This window comes from Adiantum capillus-veneris, chromosome 7, assembly GCF_014529385.1.
Source record: "Adiantum capillus-veneris isolate H3 chromosome 7, ASM1452938v2, whole genome shotgun sequence".
Lineage (NCBI taxonomy): Eukaryota > Viridiplantae > Streptophyta > Polypodiopsida > Polypodiales > Pteridaceae > Adiantum > Adiantum capillus-veneris.
The window spans coordinates 51,127,396-51,145,294 of NC_140937.1; the positions used below are offsets into that span (position 1 = coordinate 51,127,396).

Below are 17,899 nucleotides of genomic sequence, written 5' to 3' on the forward strand. Positions count from 1 at the left end.
CTTAAACTTAATAAGATATCGTCGGATAGTCTTACTGCCTCTTAGTACCTTGTCTTCATGTCGGAGAATGGACTCGGCATGCAGCACCTCTTCTTGGTCCTCGATCTCCGGTGGGTCTTCAATAGTTGGTTCTTTAGGTGGCTCTCCTTTGTAAGGCTTTAGTAGGCTCACATTGAAAGCACGTATGAGCCAATGGTTGGGCAACTTGAGTTGATACGCCATCTCATTGATTGGCCTAAGAATTTGGAAGGGATCATAGTACCTTTTTGCTAACTTAGCATAGTACTTTTGGTGTCCCGTAGGATTCTTGCCCATCGTGTGCCTTAATCGAGCCTTGGGAAATTTGAGTAAGACCCAATCATTTTCTTTAAAGGCTTGGGCTCTTCTGTGCTTGTCAGCAGCAGCAGCCTTTTGCCTTTGTTGTGAGATAGAGATAACATCCTTAATCTTTTGGAAAGATTCTTGTAGGTCTCGGCTATACTCATCTGCAACGAAGATCTTCTCGTGTACCTTAAGTAGCAAGGGACTTTTTGATCTTCCCTCAATTACCTCAGAAGGTGCTTTTCCCGTGGAAGTATGTATAGTGTTATTGTAGGCATACTCCACTAAGGGTAAGTACTTCTCCCATTAAGATCTTTGATCTACTTCTGTTACATAGGCTTTTAGTAGATCGAGAATTGTTAGGTTAGGTATTTCACTTTGGCCATCCGTTTGCCGGTGATAGGCCGAAGAGAAGTTTAGCCTTGTTCCTAAATTCTCAAAGAGACCCTTCCAGAAATTACTGGTCATTCTAGGATCTCTATCCGACACTATGGACATTGGCAAGCCATGGTACTTGAAGATTTGTAAAATGAAGAGGGTTGCCATTTGATGGGCTTTGATAGTCTTTTTGACATGTATAAAATGAGCTTGTTTATTGAACTTGTCTGCTATTGTCCATATTCCCGTATTCCCATGGATAGACTTAGGCAATCCAAAGATAAAATCATGGATATGCTCTCCCATGGTGAATTAGGGATGGGCAAAGGTTGAAGCAATCCAGGTTGCTTCCCTCTATCAAACTTCGTCTTTTGGCATACCACACATTTAGAAACATACTCTTGTATGTTTGCTTTCATGGTAGGCCAATAGAAATATGTTTCAATCCCCTTTAGGGTAGACTGAATCCCTATATGCCCTGCATAAGGAGGAGCATGAGATTCATGCATTATTTTCTCACGTAGTGAGCTAGTAACGCATAGTCTATCGCCATAGAGAAGATAACCATCTTGTAAAGTAAATGGTTCCTCTTTCTTCCCTAATGCAAGGGCTGAAATCACATCTCTAAAATCGGGATCAATAGCATACTCATCTATCATAGAAGATAGATCATTGTGAGTTGCTATGGAAACTGCATTCACTCTCGGTTGTCTTAAGAGTGCATCGGCTACTTGATTATGCTTGCCAGCACTGTGAGCAATATGAAAAGGAAATTGTGAAAGAAAGTTTGCCCACCTCATTTGTTTGTCAGAGAGCTTGGTCTACGTCATGAAGTACTTACTACTTTGGTGATCCATTCACAAAATGAAAGGAGTCCCCAATAAATAGTGCTTCCATGAGTCTAAGGCATGTAGAACTGCGAGGAGTTCCTTTTCATATATGCCTAGAGCTTGCTCAATAGGGTCGAGCCTTCGGGTCTATGGTGTGCCCTTCTTGAACCAAAACAGCTCCAAGGCAATCACCACAAGCATCACATTGGACCTCAAATGGCTTTGAGAGATCCGGTAGTGTAAGCACAGGTTGAGAGATAAGCTTTTCGAAAGCATTGTTCTCCTTGGTAGACCATGTGTACCTAACGTTTTTCTTTGTTAGGTCATGTAATGATCCTGCTATTAGTGAGAAATTTTCTATGAAGCGTCTATAGTATGCGCACATACCTATAAAGCTTCTTAACTCATGAAGATTCCTTGGTTTAGGCCATCCTTTTATTACCTCTAACTTTGATGGATCCATTTGGATGCCATCTTGAGAGATAATGTGACCTAAATACTGAATCTCTTATAAGAAAAATTCACTTTTCTTTCGATTAAGATAAAGTTTATTCTCTCTTAGAACTTGAAATATTACATGGAGGTGTTGCTTGTGTTCGTCTAATGAATTAGAGTAGATGATGATATCATCAAAGAACACTCCAGTAAAGGTTCGGTGAGGCCTGAATAGCTTCTCCAATTTGGATGCCATCTTGAGAGATAATGTGACCTAAATATTGAATCTCTTGTAAGAAAAATTCACTTTTCTTTCGATTAACATAAAGTTTATTCCCTCTTAGAACTTGAAATATTAACTGGAGGTGTTGCTTGTGTTCGTGGAATGAATTAGAGTAGATGATGATATCATCAAAGAACACTCCAGTAAAGGTTCGGTGAGGCCTGAATAGCTTCTCCATCAAGCGCTTGAATGTGGTTGGTGCATTGGTCAAGCCAAAAGGCATGACAATGTATTTGTAAAGACCAAACGTAGTGCAAAATGCGGTCTTTACAATGTCTTGATCAACTATCCTTATTTGATGATAGCCACTTTTTAGGTCAATCCTACTGAAGTAGGTGGACCCTTGTAGCTTATCAAATAGGTCTTCTACCCGTGGAATAGGAAACCTATTCTTGATGGTGATCCTATTTAGTGCTCTATAGTCGACACACATACGATATGTGCCATCTTTCTTTTGCACTAGTAGCACAAGAGAACAAAATGGAGATGAGCTAGGCCTAACCATGCCCTTCTCAACTAACTCATGCACTTGCCGCATAATCTCCTCTTGTTGAGCTTGAGAAACTCTATAAGGAGGTTTGTTAGGCGGTGAACTTCCTGGAAGAAGTTCAATTGCATGGTCCTCAATTTCCTGATTAAGGGAGTGACTGAAGCTTCTTGCCCCTTGAAAGCACCGTCTACGGGTAGGACATCTCCCATCTCTTAGGCTTGTATGCCTAGCTTGGTGGCCAACTCTATAGATATAAAATTGTGAGTAGAACCAGGGTCAAAGTGAATAAAAGCATCATGTTCTCTTACGTTTCCCCAAGCATGGCATAGAGGAGATCCTTTGTGGTGAATTTTCCTCCTCTTGGATTTCGACCAAGGTAGCTCTAGGAGGTTCATGGCGGGTGTTTTTTTGGGGACAAGCGCGGTACGCATGCCCTTGCTCGCCACACTTGAAACAACGGTTATCCTTGCAATAACGCTCAAGCTCTTCAGGAGAGAGTTTTTTTTTGCCTTTATAAACTCCCTTCTCTTTAGCTTTGTTGGAGTTGCCCTTAGGAGACTTTTGGACATTGTCCTTCCCCTTAGGCTCATTGGAACCCTTGTTTTTCGTGGGCTTAGAATTTCTTTAGCCCCGTTTGGAAATTGATTCGAGAGGCCACCATAGTATGGTGTATAACCGCCGATATGGTGCATGGCCTTTGGGAGTTGACATATTCCACCATTTCTTCAATTAAGCCCGCACAAAATTGTTCTTTTGCTCTCCAAAATCCAACTTCTTGAAAACAGTGGCTTTGAGTTGTAAATCCCAAAAATTGTCTACATATTTGTGAATGGATTCGTAGGGAGAGAGCTTCAAGCTTCGCCATTCGGTGAGTACTTTGTCTTTGGCATCGGTGGCCAAAAACTCCTTTATAATGGAAGCTCTTAAAGCTTTCCATGTTCGTGGAGTTTCACCGTTGGCCCTTAGGCTAGACCACCATTGCCTGGCAGACTTTTGAAAGTGCATAGCTACATGGCGTAGCTTAGAGGATTCCGTGAAGCCCTCATCTCCAATCGCCGCATCGAATTGTTGGATAAAGGCCAAGACTTTGTCCGTAGCACCAAAAGTGCCATCATAGGTAAGGAAAGAGATGCTCTTCCCTCCCTCTTTGAATTTCTTGAGCTTGGACAACCTCTTCCACGTGGCATAGGATTTCCTATGGCCTCTTCTTTTTGATGGTTCAAAGGTTGCACCATCACTTTTTGCAAAAGATGAAGAATTTGAGGAAGATGGAGAAGAGGGTGACCTCTTTCTCGCCTTTTTCTTTCCTTGATCTTCTTTGTCTTCACCATCACTTTCATAAGAGGAAGAGGATGAAGAAGATGGAGAAGAGGGTGTCCTCTTTCTCGCCTTTTTCTTCTCTTGCTTTTTATCATCCCTCTTTGAATTGTGGTGAGGAGAAGAATATGATGGTCTTCTCCGCTTTGGTGGTGATGGAGAGCGTTTAGCCCACCGTCTTCGTGGAGCCATCTCCGTCGAGGTGGCGGGAGACTCGCTTCTTTCTTGTTCCTTCGGTAGAGGCTCTTGAATTCTCCTTTGAGAAGGAGATCCGTCATCAAGGAGCAAATTTTTGAGCCCTTCATACGGATCCTCTTTTGGAAGTCTCGCAAGGAGGCTTCCTAGGTGCTCTCTCGTCATGGTGGGGAGCTTGGAGAATCCCATGAGCACGAAGCTGCCGTTGCACTTCACTTTGGAGGGATGGATTGCCCATGGCTTGTTGAAGCCTAGAAACAAGATAGTTAACAAGCATTGGGGCATCATTAGTAGCTTGCTCATTAGCAAAATCAAAGTTATCAACAATAATTTCACTCTCTTTATTATTGTCAGCCATTCTAACAACTTTTAGGTGTAAACTTTTTAGGTGTACTTTGGCACTTCAAGCCCTAGTTGCTACTCCTCTTTACCCCTTTAGAAAAAGCACTCAAGCTACTGTACCCGTGGCTCGAATACCATTAATTGCAAGGAATAGAAGAGAGGGTCGTTCAACACAAAAACAGCACCGGCTCCTGTCAAGCTTCTAATAGCTCAATAGTGATTAAGCCGTAGGCAAGCTCCGTAGGACTCCACCATTAAGACCATAGCTCTCGACGGTGATGCCCCATTAACTGCATAAAGGCAAGCGCACTGCAAGGCTAAAAAATCCCTATTCTACTTACATAAAATTAATAGTACCAACCATTTATAGCTAGCTTGAGGACCTCCCTTCTTGAGCAAGAAAAGAGAAACCTTGTGCTCTAATACCAATGTAACGTTTAATGGTCTAGTAACTTGTGTGTAGCGGAAAATAGCATGAACATAGTGAGCATTTCATTAGAATAGCTTCCTAATGAGAATAACAAGAGTGCTTGGGTGGAGAGAGCAACAAAAAGTATAACACCTGGTTAGATAGCATGAACAATACTTAAAAAGAGAGAGAATATTCTTTGCTTCACACATGAGATTGTGTGAGTGTGTGTGTGTGATAATGCCTTGCCAACATCATTCCCCTCTCTCTCTCTTGGTCGACCCCTCTATTTGCTCATCCTTACACCTCATTGGACCTCCCCAGGCCTAGCCAATCGAAATTAAGCAACATAAGTGATAGTCTTCTGACGTGTCCCCCTTTCCCCTTTTGTGAGAGCTTTAGGTAATTACTTAATTCAACTAAACTCTCATTGGACCCCTTTGCCTCTTGGCCAATAGGAATCGGACAAGCCATTGGGCTGTTGAATGCTCATTGGACCCCTTGGGAGGCTATCCAATAGTCTTCTAGAGAGCTTAATTCTTATTGGTTCTTTTATTAAGTTTTTAAAAATTAATATAACTAGATTTACTCTAGCTTAATTCTCATTAGTCCACCTCCAAGGCCATCCAATAGGAATTGAGTACACCTTGTGGGCATCTGGGCTAGGGAGCTGACATGTGTCCCTCATTCCCTTTGTGTAAAGGGAGCTTGTGTGTGTGTGTGTGTGTGTGTGTGTGTGTGTGTGTGTGAGTTTCTCTCTCATGTCCTACTTGTAGGGCTCGCCCCCTCCTATGTAGGGATGGTTGAAGACTTTTGGGACACACACAAAGCATCCAATTTCCCTAGGATTTTGACCTTTGGAAAGAACCTTTGAATTTTGGAACCTTAGCATTTTGGAAGTCTTAATGGGCTGAAACTTAGGGTCTTTTAAGCCCATTGGTGCACATTGCTCTTTTGTAGATGGCCCTATTTTCCCTCCTTTGGATCCCTATTGTGGCCTGTCTGCTAGCTTAACCAATATTCTATCTTTTTCTCCCCTAGTACTTCCCCATATTAAATGATCAGTTTAACATGAGAAAATCATTTAGGAGAATTAGATATTGATTATTATGACATGCCCTTTGAGAAAAGGGTGCCCTTTGGGTGAGTTCAAAGTTAAGTCAAAGATTCCCCTAACTTTGGGACTTTCATGCATAGGAAGCTTCTCAAGCACCTTCCTCATTAAGTTTGTAGGGTCTCTTTTTGACTCAAGCAGCTTACCACCCCATGCATGGGAAGCTTCTCAAGAACCTTCCTCATTAAGTTTGTAGGGTCTCTTTTTGACTCGAGCACCTTACCCCCCATGCATGGGAAGCTTCTCAAGCACCTTCCTCATTAAGTATGACAAGCACCCCAGGTACCTTAGTCATCAAGCATGACAAGCACCTCAAGCACCTTAGTCATCAAGCACGCACCTTAGTCATCAAGCACGACAAGCGTCTCAAGCTTAGTCGGGTTCCCACCTCAAGCTCAGCCCTAGCTTGCCTAAGGTCAAAGGACTTTTAACACTAACCATTGGAGGTCTTTAATGAAGCTAACCCTAAGGTCTTTTAAGCTCCATTAGATGCACGTTGCTCTTTGATAGACTACCTCGTTTTGGACCCCTATTGAGATGTAACCATCTCTCCTCTTGGTCCCCTGCTGAGGTAAGTCTAGAAGTACTTATTGCACATTGCTCTTTTATAGAACATCTCCTTTTGGACCCCTATTGAGATGTAACCATCTCTCCTTTTGGTCCCGTGTTGAGATAGGTCTAGAAGCACATGTCTCTATTCTAACTCTTGTTCCCGTTTATTCTCCCACATTAAATGATCAATTTAATTGAGAAAATCATTTGGTAAGTTATATATTATATTTTATGACACATACTAAGGGTATGTTCATGGATTTTCATATCCTCTAAAGCCTCCCAACTTTTATTATAAACCAAGTCATCCTTTTTCAGATCTTCATGTGAAACATTATCACAAAACTTAGTGGTAAATTGTTCATCCAAAAGGTCCACAAGAAGCTTGTTTGCAACATCACTCTTTGGCATGTACTCAATCATGTCATGTACTTGGAAAACTTCTTCATAAGAATCATCCTTAGACACATGATTACCTCCATGTATTTTCTTTATCTCCTCTTACAAATTCACATTGCTAGAAGCATCAACCTTGGCATGTGTAGCACCATTAAACTGCTTAAACAACAAGGATGGAATGTACAAGTAGTCTTCTTCATTTCTTTATCCATAATGGATTCTTTTTGTACCTCTTTAAAAGGAATATAATCACACAATTTCTCATTGTAGGTACTCTTGAAATCCACATCCTAGCGTAGAGGAACCTTTGGATTCACATCACCTTGCAATCCAAGCTCAAGCAATCTCTCTAGCTTCCGTTTTAATGCTTTGTAATCTTTATTGCATCGTTAAAAGCTTTTAGTCTTTTAAGCTCAACCTTTAAGCTTTTAGGCACCGATACGCTCATGGCCACCAAGCTAGGTGTAAGGTACCTCCCAAACAAAAGCTTATTATGATAAGCAACCCATAAAAGACTAAGAACAAAAAGCCAATTTTCCTACATCAAAAACTATCTAAGATGCCTTGAAGCTGCTTGAAATCAACCTGCCAATGTGTGTGTGTGTGTGTGTGTGTGTGTGAGAGAGAGAGAGAGAGAGAGAGAGAGAGAGAGAGAGAGAGAGAGAGAGAGATTGAATTATCATCCACGGAGGTCAAATATGACCTATGGAACCAGAAACAAACATTACAAGGGGTTCATCAAGGCAAATGATAACGACACATATCAGTTAAGGATCGAGGGTCCATCTGGAGGGCAAATTGAAAAGTGGAAATTAAAACCTAGGGGGGGGTCGACTGTGGGGAGAGCCGATTTGGGATTTTGACATTCTTGAATGATGGCTTTACCACCTCAGTAGACTGCCCATTTACCTTGTTTGCGGGCTTCATGTACCTTCTTAAGCTCGCTTGCTTTAACTTTGAGTTGATTTGTGGTCAATTCTTCAGCGATCCAAAACATTTTTCCCTTGAGGAGGCGAGATTGACGTAGTAGCTTTATCCGTTCTTCTTTGTCCGTGAGGTGAGGATACAACACTCGGGTGACACATGCTTGTGTGTGTCGTTGATTCAAGAAATGATTTCAGGCTTGATGTTAACAGGTTGCAACATGTCATTGAGTTTGTCGATTGCTTCTCAAGAGTGTCCTCTCACTGGTGCACCGTGGTGAGTGAAGTTCTCCAATCTTGACCTTAAGGCCAAGGGATTCTTGTAGTCGGCATTCTTGTAAAACTGCCCGTATCTTGGTGTTAATCTTTTTGTGTGTCACTTCATGAACTTCCTTTACTGCCTTGACGGTCTCGATAAGAGAGGCTTCAACACCTTGGGCTTTTGCGAGTAGTGCTTGTCTCTCTACTTCCTTCGTCTCCTCTAGCTTAAGCAAGTGTTCCTTGAGTCTCTCATTTTCTCGAATGGGTTCCTGGATCTGAGCCTTGAGGTCGGTAATCCTTGCTTCTTGGAATCCGACGAGATCCTTTCTTAGAGCGGCTGCCACCGCAAGGAAGCTCTTGCGTGAGATTGGGGTGCCAAGGGAAGACATTTAGTCTTCCGTATTACCTTCCAAAATGGGTGGTCTTAGCAAAATCTGGATGTCTACTTTGTTGAGGATTTCTAAGGCCTTCAAAGGTTTGAGAGGCTTGATATATGTAACACTCAAGGAGCATCGTATTCCAATTCTTCTACTGCCTAAACCTTGGAAACAGTGACACATGCCACCGGAATTTCTTTGTGCTTCATACATAGTATAGACTAGTTTGATCGGCGGGCGGGCTTCGCCTGCCTCTTTGTCTCTCTCTTTCTGTTCGCTGTTCGCTGTGTGCGTGGAGGCGCAGGGAACACTGCCGAATCAAGGTGCTTTTGCCACGTGTGGGGGGGGGGGGATCCCTCCCACTTTTATAATTGTATAGATTCGCTGTTCGTTGTGTGCCCGGAGGCGTAGGGAACATTGTCGAATCAAGGTGCTTTCGCTACGTGTCGGTGGGGGGGGGGGGATTCCCTCCCTCTTTTATAGATTGATATATATTGAAGTATAGGGTAAAAGCCCCAATACTAGGACAATCACCATAAGTAAAACAAATCCCCCCCCAAAAGTCGGACAAGCTGAGTCAGGTAGTTGGTGTATGTCGTCCACCGTGGAGCAATTCCATGGAGGAATATAGAGTTCAAACCCAACTTTTGGTTGTCTTGTTTTGTGCTCATGTGTGTCCTGAATGTCTTGAGCACGTTTTTTGCCTCGAAGTTTGCGCAAATGCATCGAAAAATTTGCCTGCAGCGTCGAAACTAGAAACGCCTATTTTGCTAAGTAAAGGACTCTTGTGCACACCTTCTACACCACTCCAAGCTTGAAATTTCCCACCATAGCTCTCACACCGCTGTGCACAATCTCAGGGTCCTTAACTTGGTGCGCTTACCCTAGATACTATAGTATAGATTGACAATTTTGCAAAGCCGCCCAACATAAGCAGGGGGTACCAGCTGGAGTATGTTTCTTCTAACGTTCAAAATTTGAAAAATGCCGGATGCCAATCGAGATATAGGGCAAAAAGGAAAGTCACTAGCGAGTCCGAGCAACTTCAAGCAGAGAGGATATCCAAACGATCCTGCTGCAGCTTCCTAGCGAATACGGTTTTTGCGAGGAGGTGTTTCTTGTCAAGGACGGGCTATTGAGCAACTGGTTTCTGCTAAGGAGTCCCATTTGCTTTTTGTTGTACTATACGTATGGAAACAGGTACAGAATTTCGAAAAGCTCCAACTTTGCAGTTCCACATCGACCTCAAATATGAATTTTGTGCCCCCCGCTTCTTTGACTTCTCTGTTGGAGAGACGGAAGAAGAGGCGGCTGCTGCAGAGAGATGGTTCACGGGGGCTGTTGGTCATCCTCCTTCACGTAAGTGCATCTTCAACATAAGCAGAAATGTGGGTATCTGCAGCCATTTAAAGCAGAGGTCTTCATACGTAGAAATGTGTTGATATAAAGACACATGCATGACCTCAAGATCTAACATTTTCTGCAAGACTCACGCCTACTCATTCTTCACGTCCCCCATTGTTGATTTTAATTGCAGCCCTTGTGGGGAAAGTGAAGTCAGTTCAGGAGTTATCAACAGGCTGCAGTTTGGAGGAGTACATTGAAGTGCAAAAGGTGACTTACCCTTTCAAGCCCATGCAACTCTTCCCATAATTTGAGTCCATCGGCTACAAGTGCTGGATATTCTCACTTTGAATTTGAAACATCCATGTGTATGAAATGATCCAAAGCCATGTTGATTGACCAAGATGTCTTTGCACGGGCCTGCACCAAATTATTACGGACTGAAACTTTTCATTATTGACGTACCGAAGTGGGCCTTTGTCTATTGGGGGGTTGGCAGCTATTGTGTTGCAAAAAAAGATGATCGGTAAAAATGCAGACATCTTTGCATCAAGGTCTGCCAAGGATTGTTGATGCTGCTTGCTTGTCACTGTATAGTAAGCAGCACTCCTTGCTGCATTTTTTTAAATCTGCATTGTCTTTTCTGGGCCAAATGCCATTGACCACTTTTAATAATGAAGCAACGTAGCTGCAAAGTCTAACCTTTTAAGTGATTTTAATCTCTATTTTCAGCTTGTAGCACGTGTAACACCTGAGCTGTCGAAGATGATGGACGTCAATAGGTAAATAAGGAATCTTAATGGATTCGTGTCAGTCAAAAGATGTTGAAGTTTGTGCATGTTTTGTTAAATGCTTTAGTTGGCTAGTTATTTACGCATTGCAATGGCGTTCTTCTCAAGTGCTTGGTCCCAAGAAGAACGCTAGTGTTACAGATTTCTGTTGTTACATCTGCTTTGCCTTATGCTGACCTGTCATATGTTTCCCCAAACATTTAGTGAGAATGTAGGGGATGCCGCAGTTAAAGCTGGAGAGGGTACAAGGGTGCTCAGTAAAGAGTCAGATCTGTCCTTGAAGGAAATTTGTGCCACCTTTGGTAAGAGATTTTCTTTTGTGGAGTGCAACTTGACATGAAATCAAGTTCTTGACTCCACCAACCATAAACTGGCTGAAGGGTTATCTGATGAGCCATCAACAACCGACGAGCCATGCACTCCAAAAGAACAATTTCCTGAACGTTTTGTTGAACTTCAGAGCATCAAAGCCCCTACAAACACTGGGCGCAACATACCTTCGAAGTACAATCGGCCAGAGCTACATAAAGAAGCTACCATAAGAAACATTCACACCCTAGCTCCAAGGTACCTCAAATAGTTGTCATTTATTTTGGCAGATGCATTGGTACCAGATAACTGGATCTTTGTTGTTTTTTGGCAGTCAATTACCTGCTGCCAAGAGATGCTTGACTGGACCACAAAAAGTTGATGAAACTCATGCAGCCAAGAAACAAAAGCTTGAGGAAGGTCGTTCATGTCAGGTACATAATAAGATAGTAAAGTTTGATTGCGCATTGCCTATACAATGCTCTCTGTATAATCAGAAAATCGTCTGCTGTTTTGTCTAGATGCTGAACAGAAAAACGCCACAAGTGGCACCTACTTTGACCATTTCTCAGCAGTTCCGTTTGAATGCGGAGAGGCATGCATGCAAGCGACAAAAGCTTGAGGGAGGACGGTTTGGACATGTAGCATTCTGGACCTTGCTTCTCATGTTTTTATCTGTTTTCTTCTCTTTCATTTTTTCCTCATAGGTATGAAGAAATATCTTCTTCTTCTCTGTCATAGCCGATGCACACAAAGACACCTCGAGCTGCTTCTTCTTTGACGGTTCCGCAAGGGTTTAATTTCCATACAGAGAAGCGAGCAAATATTTACAAGGAAACTGGTCAATGCGAGCAAGTATGCAATGAAACAGACAGGTTCTTGTAATCAAGTTCATTGCAGTTATCAAGGTCTTACATCTTGTGTCTTTGATTGGTTCATAGGCTCAAAGCTCCGGCTTGCCTTACATCCCCATTGCAGAAATGGTCCAAAGATTTCAAATGAATCTGCTAGGAGAGTTCAAGTGGCAAGTATGTATCAGCAACTATAAAGGCAAAGGCACTGTTTTTTTTGATTTGATGAATTGTGTGCTAAATGTAGTTCGTAGTACTAGAACGTACTGATGGATCGAATCTGCTAGTTAACTTTGAATGCACATCAAACAGTAAGGCTGCCCGCCCGGAAATTGAGCTTCAAAAGCACAGTTGTTTGTTTGTATGTCCAAGTGTTTGGACTTGGCACTGAGCATTTTTATAGAGTCTCCTTGGCCCTTTAGAGGTTGCCATGCCCATATCACGCTGCTTTAATCACAAGAGCTTTTATGCACTCTGCTAGTTAGGCTATTGGAAAAGGTGCTTGCTTTTTAATCCTCGCATGAGCCAGAGCTTCTTGATTTTTGTATCTACCCTCCCTTTTTAATTTCCTAGGCTTCTTAATACTTATCGTTATGTACACGGGTTTCCTAGTGCCACATATGATCATATCCGAACTGCTGCCTTAAATTTCAATACTCATAAAGAGAGTTTAATAGACCTGCTCTAGGCTTGCAAACACTTGAGCTTTGTAGGAATGTTAACTACCCAAGCATTGCAGTGACATGATTCTTCTTGGCATTCTTCTGGCTTCTCCCTAGGTTTTTTCTTATTAGCAGGCTATGCTACAGTTATATTTCCGGTAGGAGGCCTAGTTTCGTTTATCATGGGGCTGACCAATCATGAGTTGGCCCATTTTCGCGGCTAGGGGTGCCTCCTATTAGGGGCCTATCCATCAAATGCATTCATGAAGCCTCATCTCCCTTGTTTACTGGGGTGCTTGCCAATTCGGAACAAGGTTTTTAGTTTTTTCTTTTAGGTGAGAGGGCTTTATATGGATGGTTCAAATCATTCATTAGATAAAATGTTGCAGACATTTCATCTTTCTCTACATGTCTCTAACAATACACACATGAAAGAGCACATGTTTTTAGTTCAATAAAGGAAATTTCCAATTCAGTGCACACAATTCATAAAGTCATTCCGCAAAATACTCTTAGCTGTCAATATCCTAAAATCTCAGAGAGAACAATTTTAAGCACTTCAAATAACAATTGAACCGAAAGAGATAGACGAAACGAGACGTGGAGTGGCGGAATTCCACCCCAAGAGACCATTGGCCCCAAACCTTGTGCCCCTTTCAATATTTCTTTATATTAGTTTAACTTGGTACAATGCCGGTACTCACGCTCTGCAACTTCATCTAGAAGAGTGTCACAAGACTGGCACCACGTGCCAATAGAAAAGAACAGATTGAACAGACTCTTAGCACTTCAATAACAAGTGAACTGAAAGAGAGACGACACGCGACATGGAGTGGTGGAATTCCACCCCTGAGAGTAGTGGCCCCAAACCTTGGCGTCCCTTTTGGTATTTCTTTATATTGCATCATCAAAGTACAAGCCGGTACTCCAGACTCTGCACCTTCTCTAGGAAGCATGCCAGAGAATGAGCCCTTAGTACATATTTACAAGCCCTTGACCTATGAAAAGCAGTTTACATGAAAAGCCTTCAAACTCAAAAGCTTCTGGTCCAAAAGCAATGCCAAAAAGCTGCCAACGTAAATCACGGAATTCCATACAACTGCCACGTTAGCAGTCAACGCAAAACGCGGAAATCCGTACAGCCTGTCACGTGAGCACTGTTAGCGTAATTTCCGAAAATCTGCCACGTTATTAGTTGCTATGCAAGACTTTCAGTGTGTGTGTGTGTCCTGCTTTATTTTAATCCTTTATGTCACTTGGGGATGGGGTCCCCATAAGTTGGTAGGACTTCTTCTTCTGTTACTTGTTCTTCTTAGGGTTTAGGCCCCTCGGTCGACATCTGCAAGTTGGCTCCCTTCTTTAGGGCTTTGACACGTCAACAATTTGTGAATAAGAGTGCTAGAGAATGAGCCATCCGCACATATTTAAAGGCCCTTGGCCTTCAAAAGCAGCTCGATGAAAAGCTTTAAACTGAAAAGCACGTGGCTCAAAAACTGGCGCTGAAAATCAGCCAATATAAGTCACGAAAATCTGTACAAGTTGCCACATCAGCAAGTGAGCGCAGATTGCGGAAATCCATACAACCACGTCAACAAGGTAGCGCAGATTGTGGAAATCCGTACAGGTTGCCACTTCAACATCAGCGTAGATTGCGGAAATCCGTACAGGTTGCCAATGTCATAAGTCAGTGTAGATTGCGGAAATCCCTACATCAACTGCCACGTCATCAATTCTCCACACCAGAGTTTCGGTGTGTGTGTGTGTGTGTGGTCCTGCTTTATTTAAATGTCTCTAGGTCACTTGGGCCCCATCAAATGGGGTCCCATAAGTTGGTTGGAACTTCTTCCGCTTATTCTTCTTTTGCTGCTTCTGCTTCTTAGGATGTAGGCCTCTGAGCTGGGATCTGCAGGTTGACTCCGTTTTTAAGTGGCTTGTCACAACAGCAATTTGTGACACTAGATGCGATTGTGTAACAAACTTGGACACCCCAAGTCAAGATTCTACCGTGACACAAGAGAGATTCACTTTAAATAAGTCCACAGAAGATGACCTAGCCCGGCGTAGTTCCGTGCCTAGAGGTATTGGCCCCAAAGACTGACGCCCCTTTCGATATTTCTTTTTATATTAATCTGTGTGCAAAGGACAAGAGTCCGCGGGTGCTAACTCTTTGTCTTTGCGTCTAGATGCCCAGAGAGGTGAGCCCCTAAGGCTTATTTATTCTTACAAGGGATGCCCAAGAGCAAAGCCCCAAAGTTTTTAACTCAAAATAAAAAACAATTGATCTCCAAAAGCTTCTCAAACTCAAAAGCATTAATCTCCAAAAGATGACATCACGATTCGCGGGAATCCGTACTATCAACGGAAATCACAGAATTCCATATGTTGCCACGTCAGCATGTCAACACGTTTTGCGGTCATCCGTACAGTGCGACATCAACCTGTCGGCACATTTTTCGGGGGCCTGCCAGGTCAGCAATCAACGTGTGTTTGTTCGGAGGCCTGCCACGTCACCAATTTGTGACATATCCCCCTCTTGAAAGAATTGTAATTGATTACGCTTGCAAAACAAACAGAGGCCATAAATTGTCTTAATAGACACTGACTGTTAGTACCTACGCACTAGACACGACACATCTAGCACTTGTACAAAACGACAGTCACATCATTGGACATCACTTGACATTAATTGACATCACAGGACATCCCATGACAAATCACAAACGAATTCATTTCAAATCTCAGACCATGACCATCGGCAACGTATTTAGTAATGGCATCTAGATCCATTCGGGACCTCACGGATGCCTGATTAACTAATCCTTATTGCAATCATGTCTATAGAGATTTATGAGACTCAAATGCTACTGCATTCAAACAATTCAAGTACAAATCAATCATTTTCATTTTCGAGAATTCTTGTTATAAAGTCATATTGCAGAATACTACTCAGCCCTTTAGTATCCCTAAAACCCATAGGGGACATCAGTGACTCTATTCAACATCGGGGTAATCCGTTGACAAAGGAGCGGAGTGACTCCCCTCTTGTGCAAACCCTCTGCACTAGATTCACCCTCGCTGAAGTCGGGGTTTATCAGAGTAGACTATGCTAAACCGAATGCTTCAAGGTTAAGTTCCAAACTCTGAGGAGTATCTGCTAGGTCCTCCTCCTCCATCCACTTCGCATCCAATGCAAGATTGTAAGGTGCAACGGAATGAATGTTGTATTTTCTCAAGATTAGTGATCTTTATTGCTCAAGGTTCCATTTAGTTCTTAGGGAAGGAGAGCCTTCTGTCTTATGGAGAGTGCTATGATCGCGAACAAAGTGAGTGGATTGTGCGTGCAAGTGAATGAGATTGAGAGAAGGAGAGAGAAGAGACACGACACCCGAGAGTTTGTAAAACCCTCCTCCGAAGGCCCACTCTCGTCGGCGAGAGTGGTCTACTTTGATTGCACAAAGGTGTACAATGCGAATGCAATGGACTGATGCAATGGGACTATGTCGATGACGACGACGGTGGTGGCGACGACGACTTGATGGCTGAAATCTGAGATCTTCTAATCGCTGAATTTCGGGACTGTTTCGGTGGCTGAAAATGACTGTTTTGGCTGCGTTTTTATGGCTGAAAATGGGGGAACATTTGCAACCAACTTGGGGCTGATCTATTGCTGTGTCATAGGTTGAAAACTGCGAGTATCTACTGCAGATTTGGGCTGAATCTCAAAACCGCTGATGTGCCTGTTGCTTAGCAAAAACGCTAGCTAGAAGTCACCAAAAACGCTGATGGTTGAATTGGGGAAAACGCTAGCAAAGCTGGATTTGATGGCGATAATGGAAACCTGCAGTCGCTAGGGTGCTGATGGTTGATGGCGATGGCCTGTTGTGGAAGGGAGCGCCAAGGGATGGGAGAGGGATGGCCTAGAGTTGAGAACGCCAGGGGTGCTGAGAGGGGGGGTTACTGCTGAGAAGTTGCCTGTTGAGCTGGAAGCTCCTGCTGCCTCTTCTGCCAATTATTGCTAACTTGGGTTTGCTTATATATTCACTTAGCACAATTGCCCTACCTACTTTTGTTGGAAAGTCACTTAAAAATAATAAGTGAAAATAACCAAAAATAGGAAAATAGGCTAAATGTACTGGAAAATTCCCCTAACTGATGCTAATGGATTTTGATGGGAATTCCGATGATCATGCTGTGTATAACCGGAGGATACGCATCTATGCTAAGTGACTAGGCATGCACGGTCTACGAATAGACTCACAAAAGTGCCAGATCACTGCTAATCTAGACTTGACTTGATTGACTGAACCTTGCTACGGTGTAGCTTGTCCACAGACACATACGGTTGGGATGTGTCACGTGACAGGATAGTTCTTGAACTTAACCAAGAACCGCCTAATCACTTTATCTTTTATCTTTCTGTCACAAACTGGTGACGTGGCATGCTCGGACACCCTGACAAAGTGGCAGCAGACCCGAAGACACACATCCACAGAAATATTGATGTGGCATAATTTTCGCAAAATGTTGACGTGGCAATATCGTACGGCACATTCCGCTTTTTGCGCCGTAAAAAGCGCTGCCAGCGTACGGAAATTCCAGGATTTGCACTGGACTACTTTGTGAGCCTATTGCTTTAATTTTAGCAAGGCTTTGAGGATAACTTGCTTTAATTTTAGAAGCTTTTGGGGATCTGCTTTTGGGCATCCCTTGTAACCTTTAAATACGTGGGTAGGGTCCTCACTCCTCAGAGCATCTGGATGCAAAGTCTGAGAGTGAGAACCCTCCCACTCTCTTGTACTTTGAACAAAGATTAATACAAAAAGAAATACCGAAAGGGGTGCCAGTCTTTGGGGCCAATATCTCTAGGCACGGAACTCCGTCGGGCCGTGTTGAATCAAGTGTGAATTGTGTACTGTTTTGAAGTGAATCTCTGATGTGTCGTGGTAGAATCTTGACTTGTAGTGTCCAAGTTTGTTACAGTGGTATCAGAGCGCGGCCCATTTCTCTTCTACCGGGAAATCCGATTCTTTTCTCGCGGCACTTATGGATTCCAACAACGAACAATTGACTTCCTGTGCATCTTGGGATGCGGGAAGAGATCACAAAGAAGATTCGCACGAAGAGTACGGCCCACCTCGGCCTACTCAGGCAGAGATTGAAGAGATGGAACAACGACAATTGGTTGACGACGCAACAAAGATGATGATTTAACCTTGCGAAGGATCTGAAATTTGTAAAATTGTTGACGCAGATATCCTTCGACGAAGTGCACACCCAGTGGCAGAAGGCCATAGAGCCACCCCTCAAACCGGCACT

General features: G+C 43.0%; 1 protein-coding gene across 1 annotated transcript in view; it reads left to right on the top strand.

Moving 5' to 3' along the window:
* Window positions 1-9,562: 9,562 nt before the first annotated feature.
* The window catches only part of LOC147453837 (protein TPX2-like), a 54,789-nt gene continuing 46,452 nt past the window's right edge, over window positions 9,563-17,899 (top strand). The window contains exons 1-9 of the mRNA XM_086515917.1: window positions 9,563-9,985; window positions 10,164-10,240; window positions 10,703-10,752; window positions 10,966-11,063; window positions 11,142-11,328; window positions 11,405-11,504; window positions 11,592-11,711; window positions 11,812-11,925; window positions 12,012-12,098. Coding sequence (XP_086372043.1) covers window positions 9,817-9,985; window positions 10,164-10,240; window positions 10,703-10,752; window positions 10,966-11,063; window positions 11,142-11,328; window positions 11,405-11,504; window positions 11,592-11,711; window positions 11,812-11,925; window positions 12,012-12,098 — 1,002 coding nt within the window. The 5' untranslated portion in view covers window positions 9,563-9,816. The remainder of the gene's footprint in view (window positions 9,986-10,163; window positions 10,241-10,702; window positions 10,753-10,965; window positions 11,064-11,141; window positions 11,329-11,404; window positions 11,505-11,591; window positions 11,712-11,811; window positions 11,926-12,011; window positions 12,099-17,899) is intronic.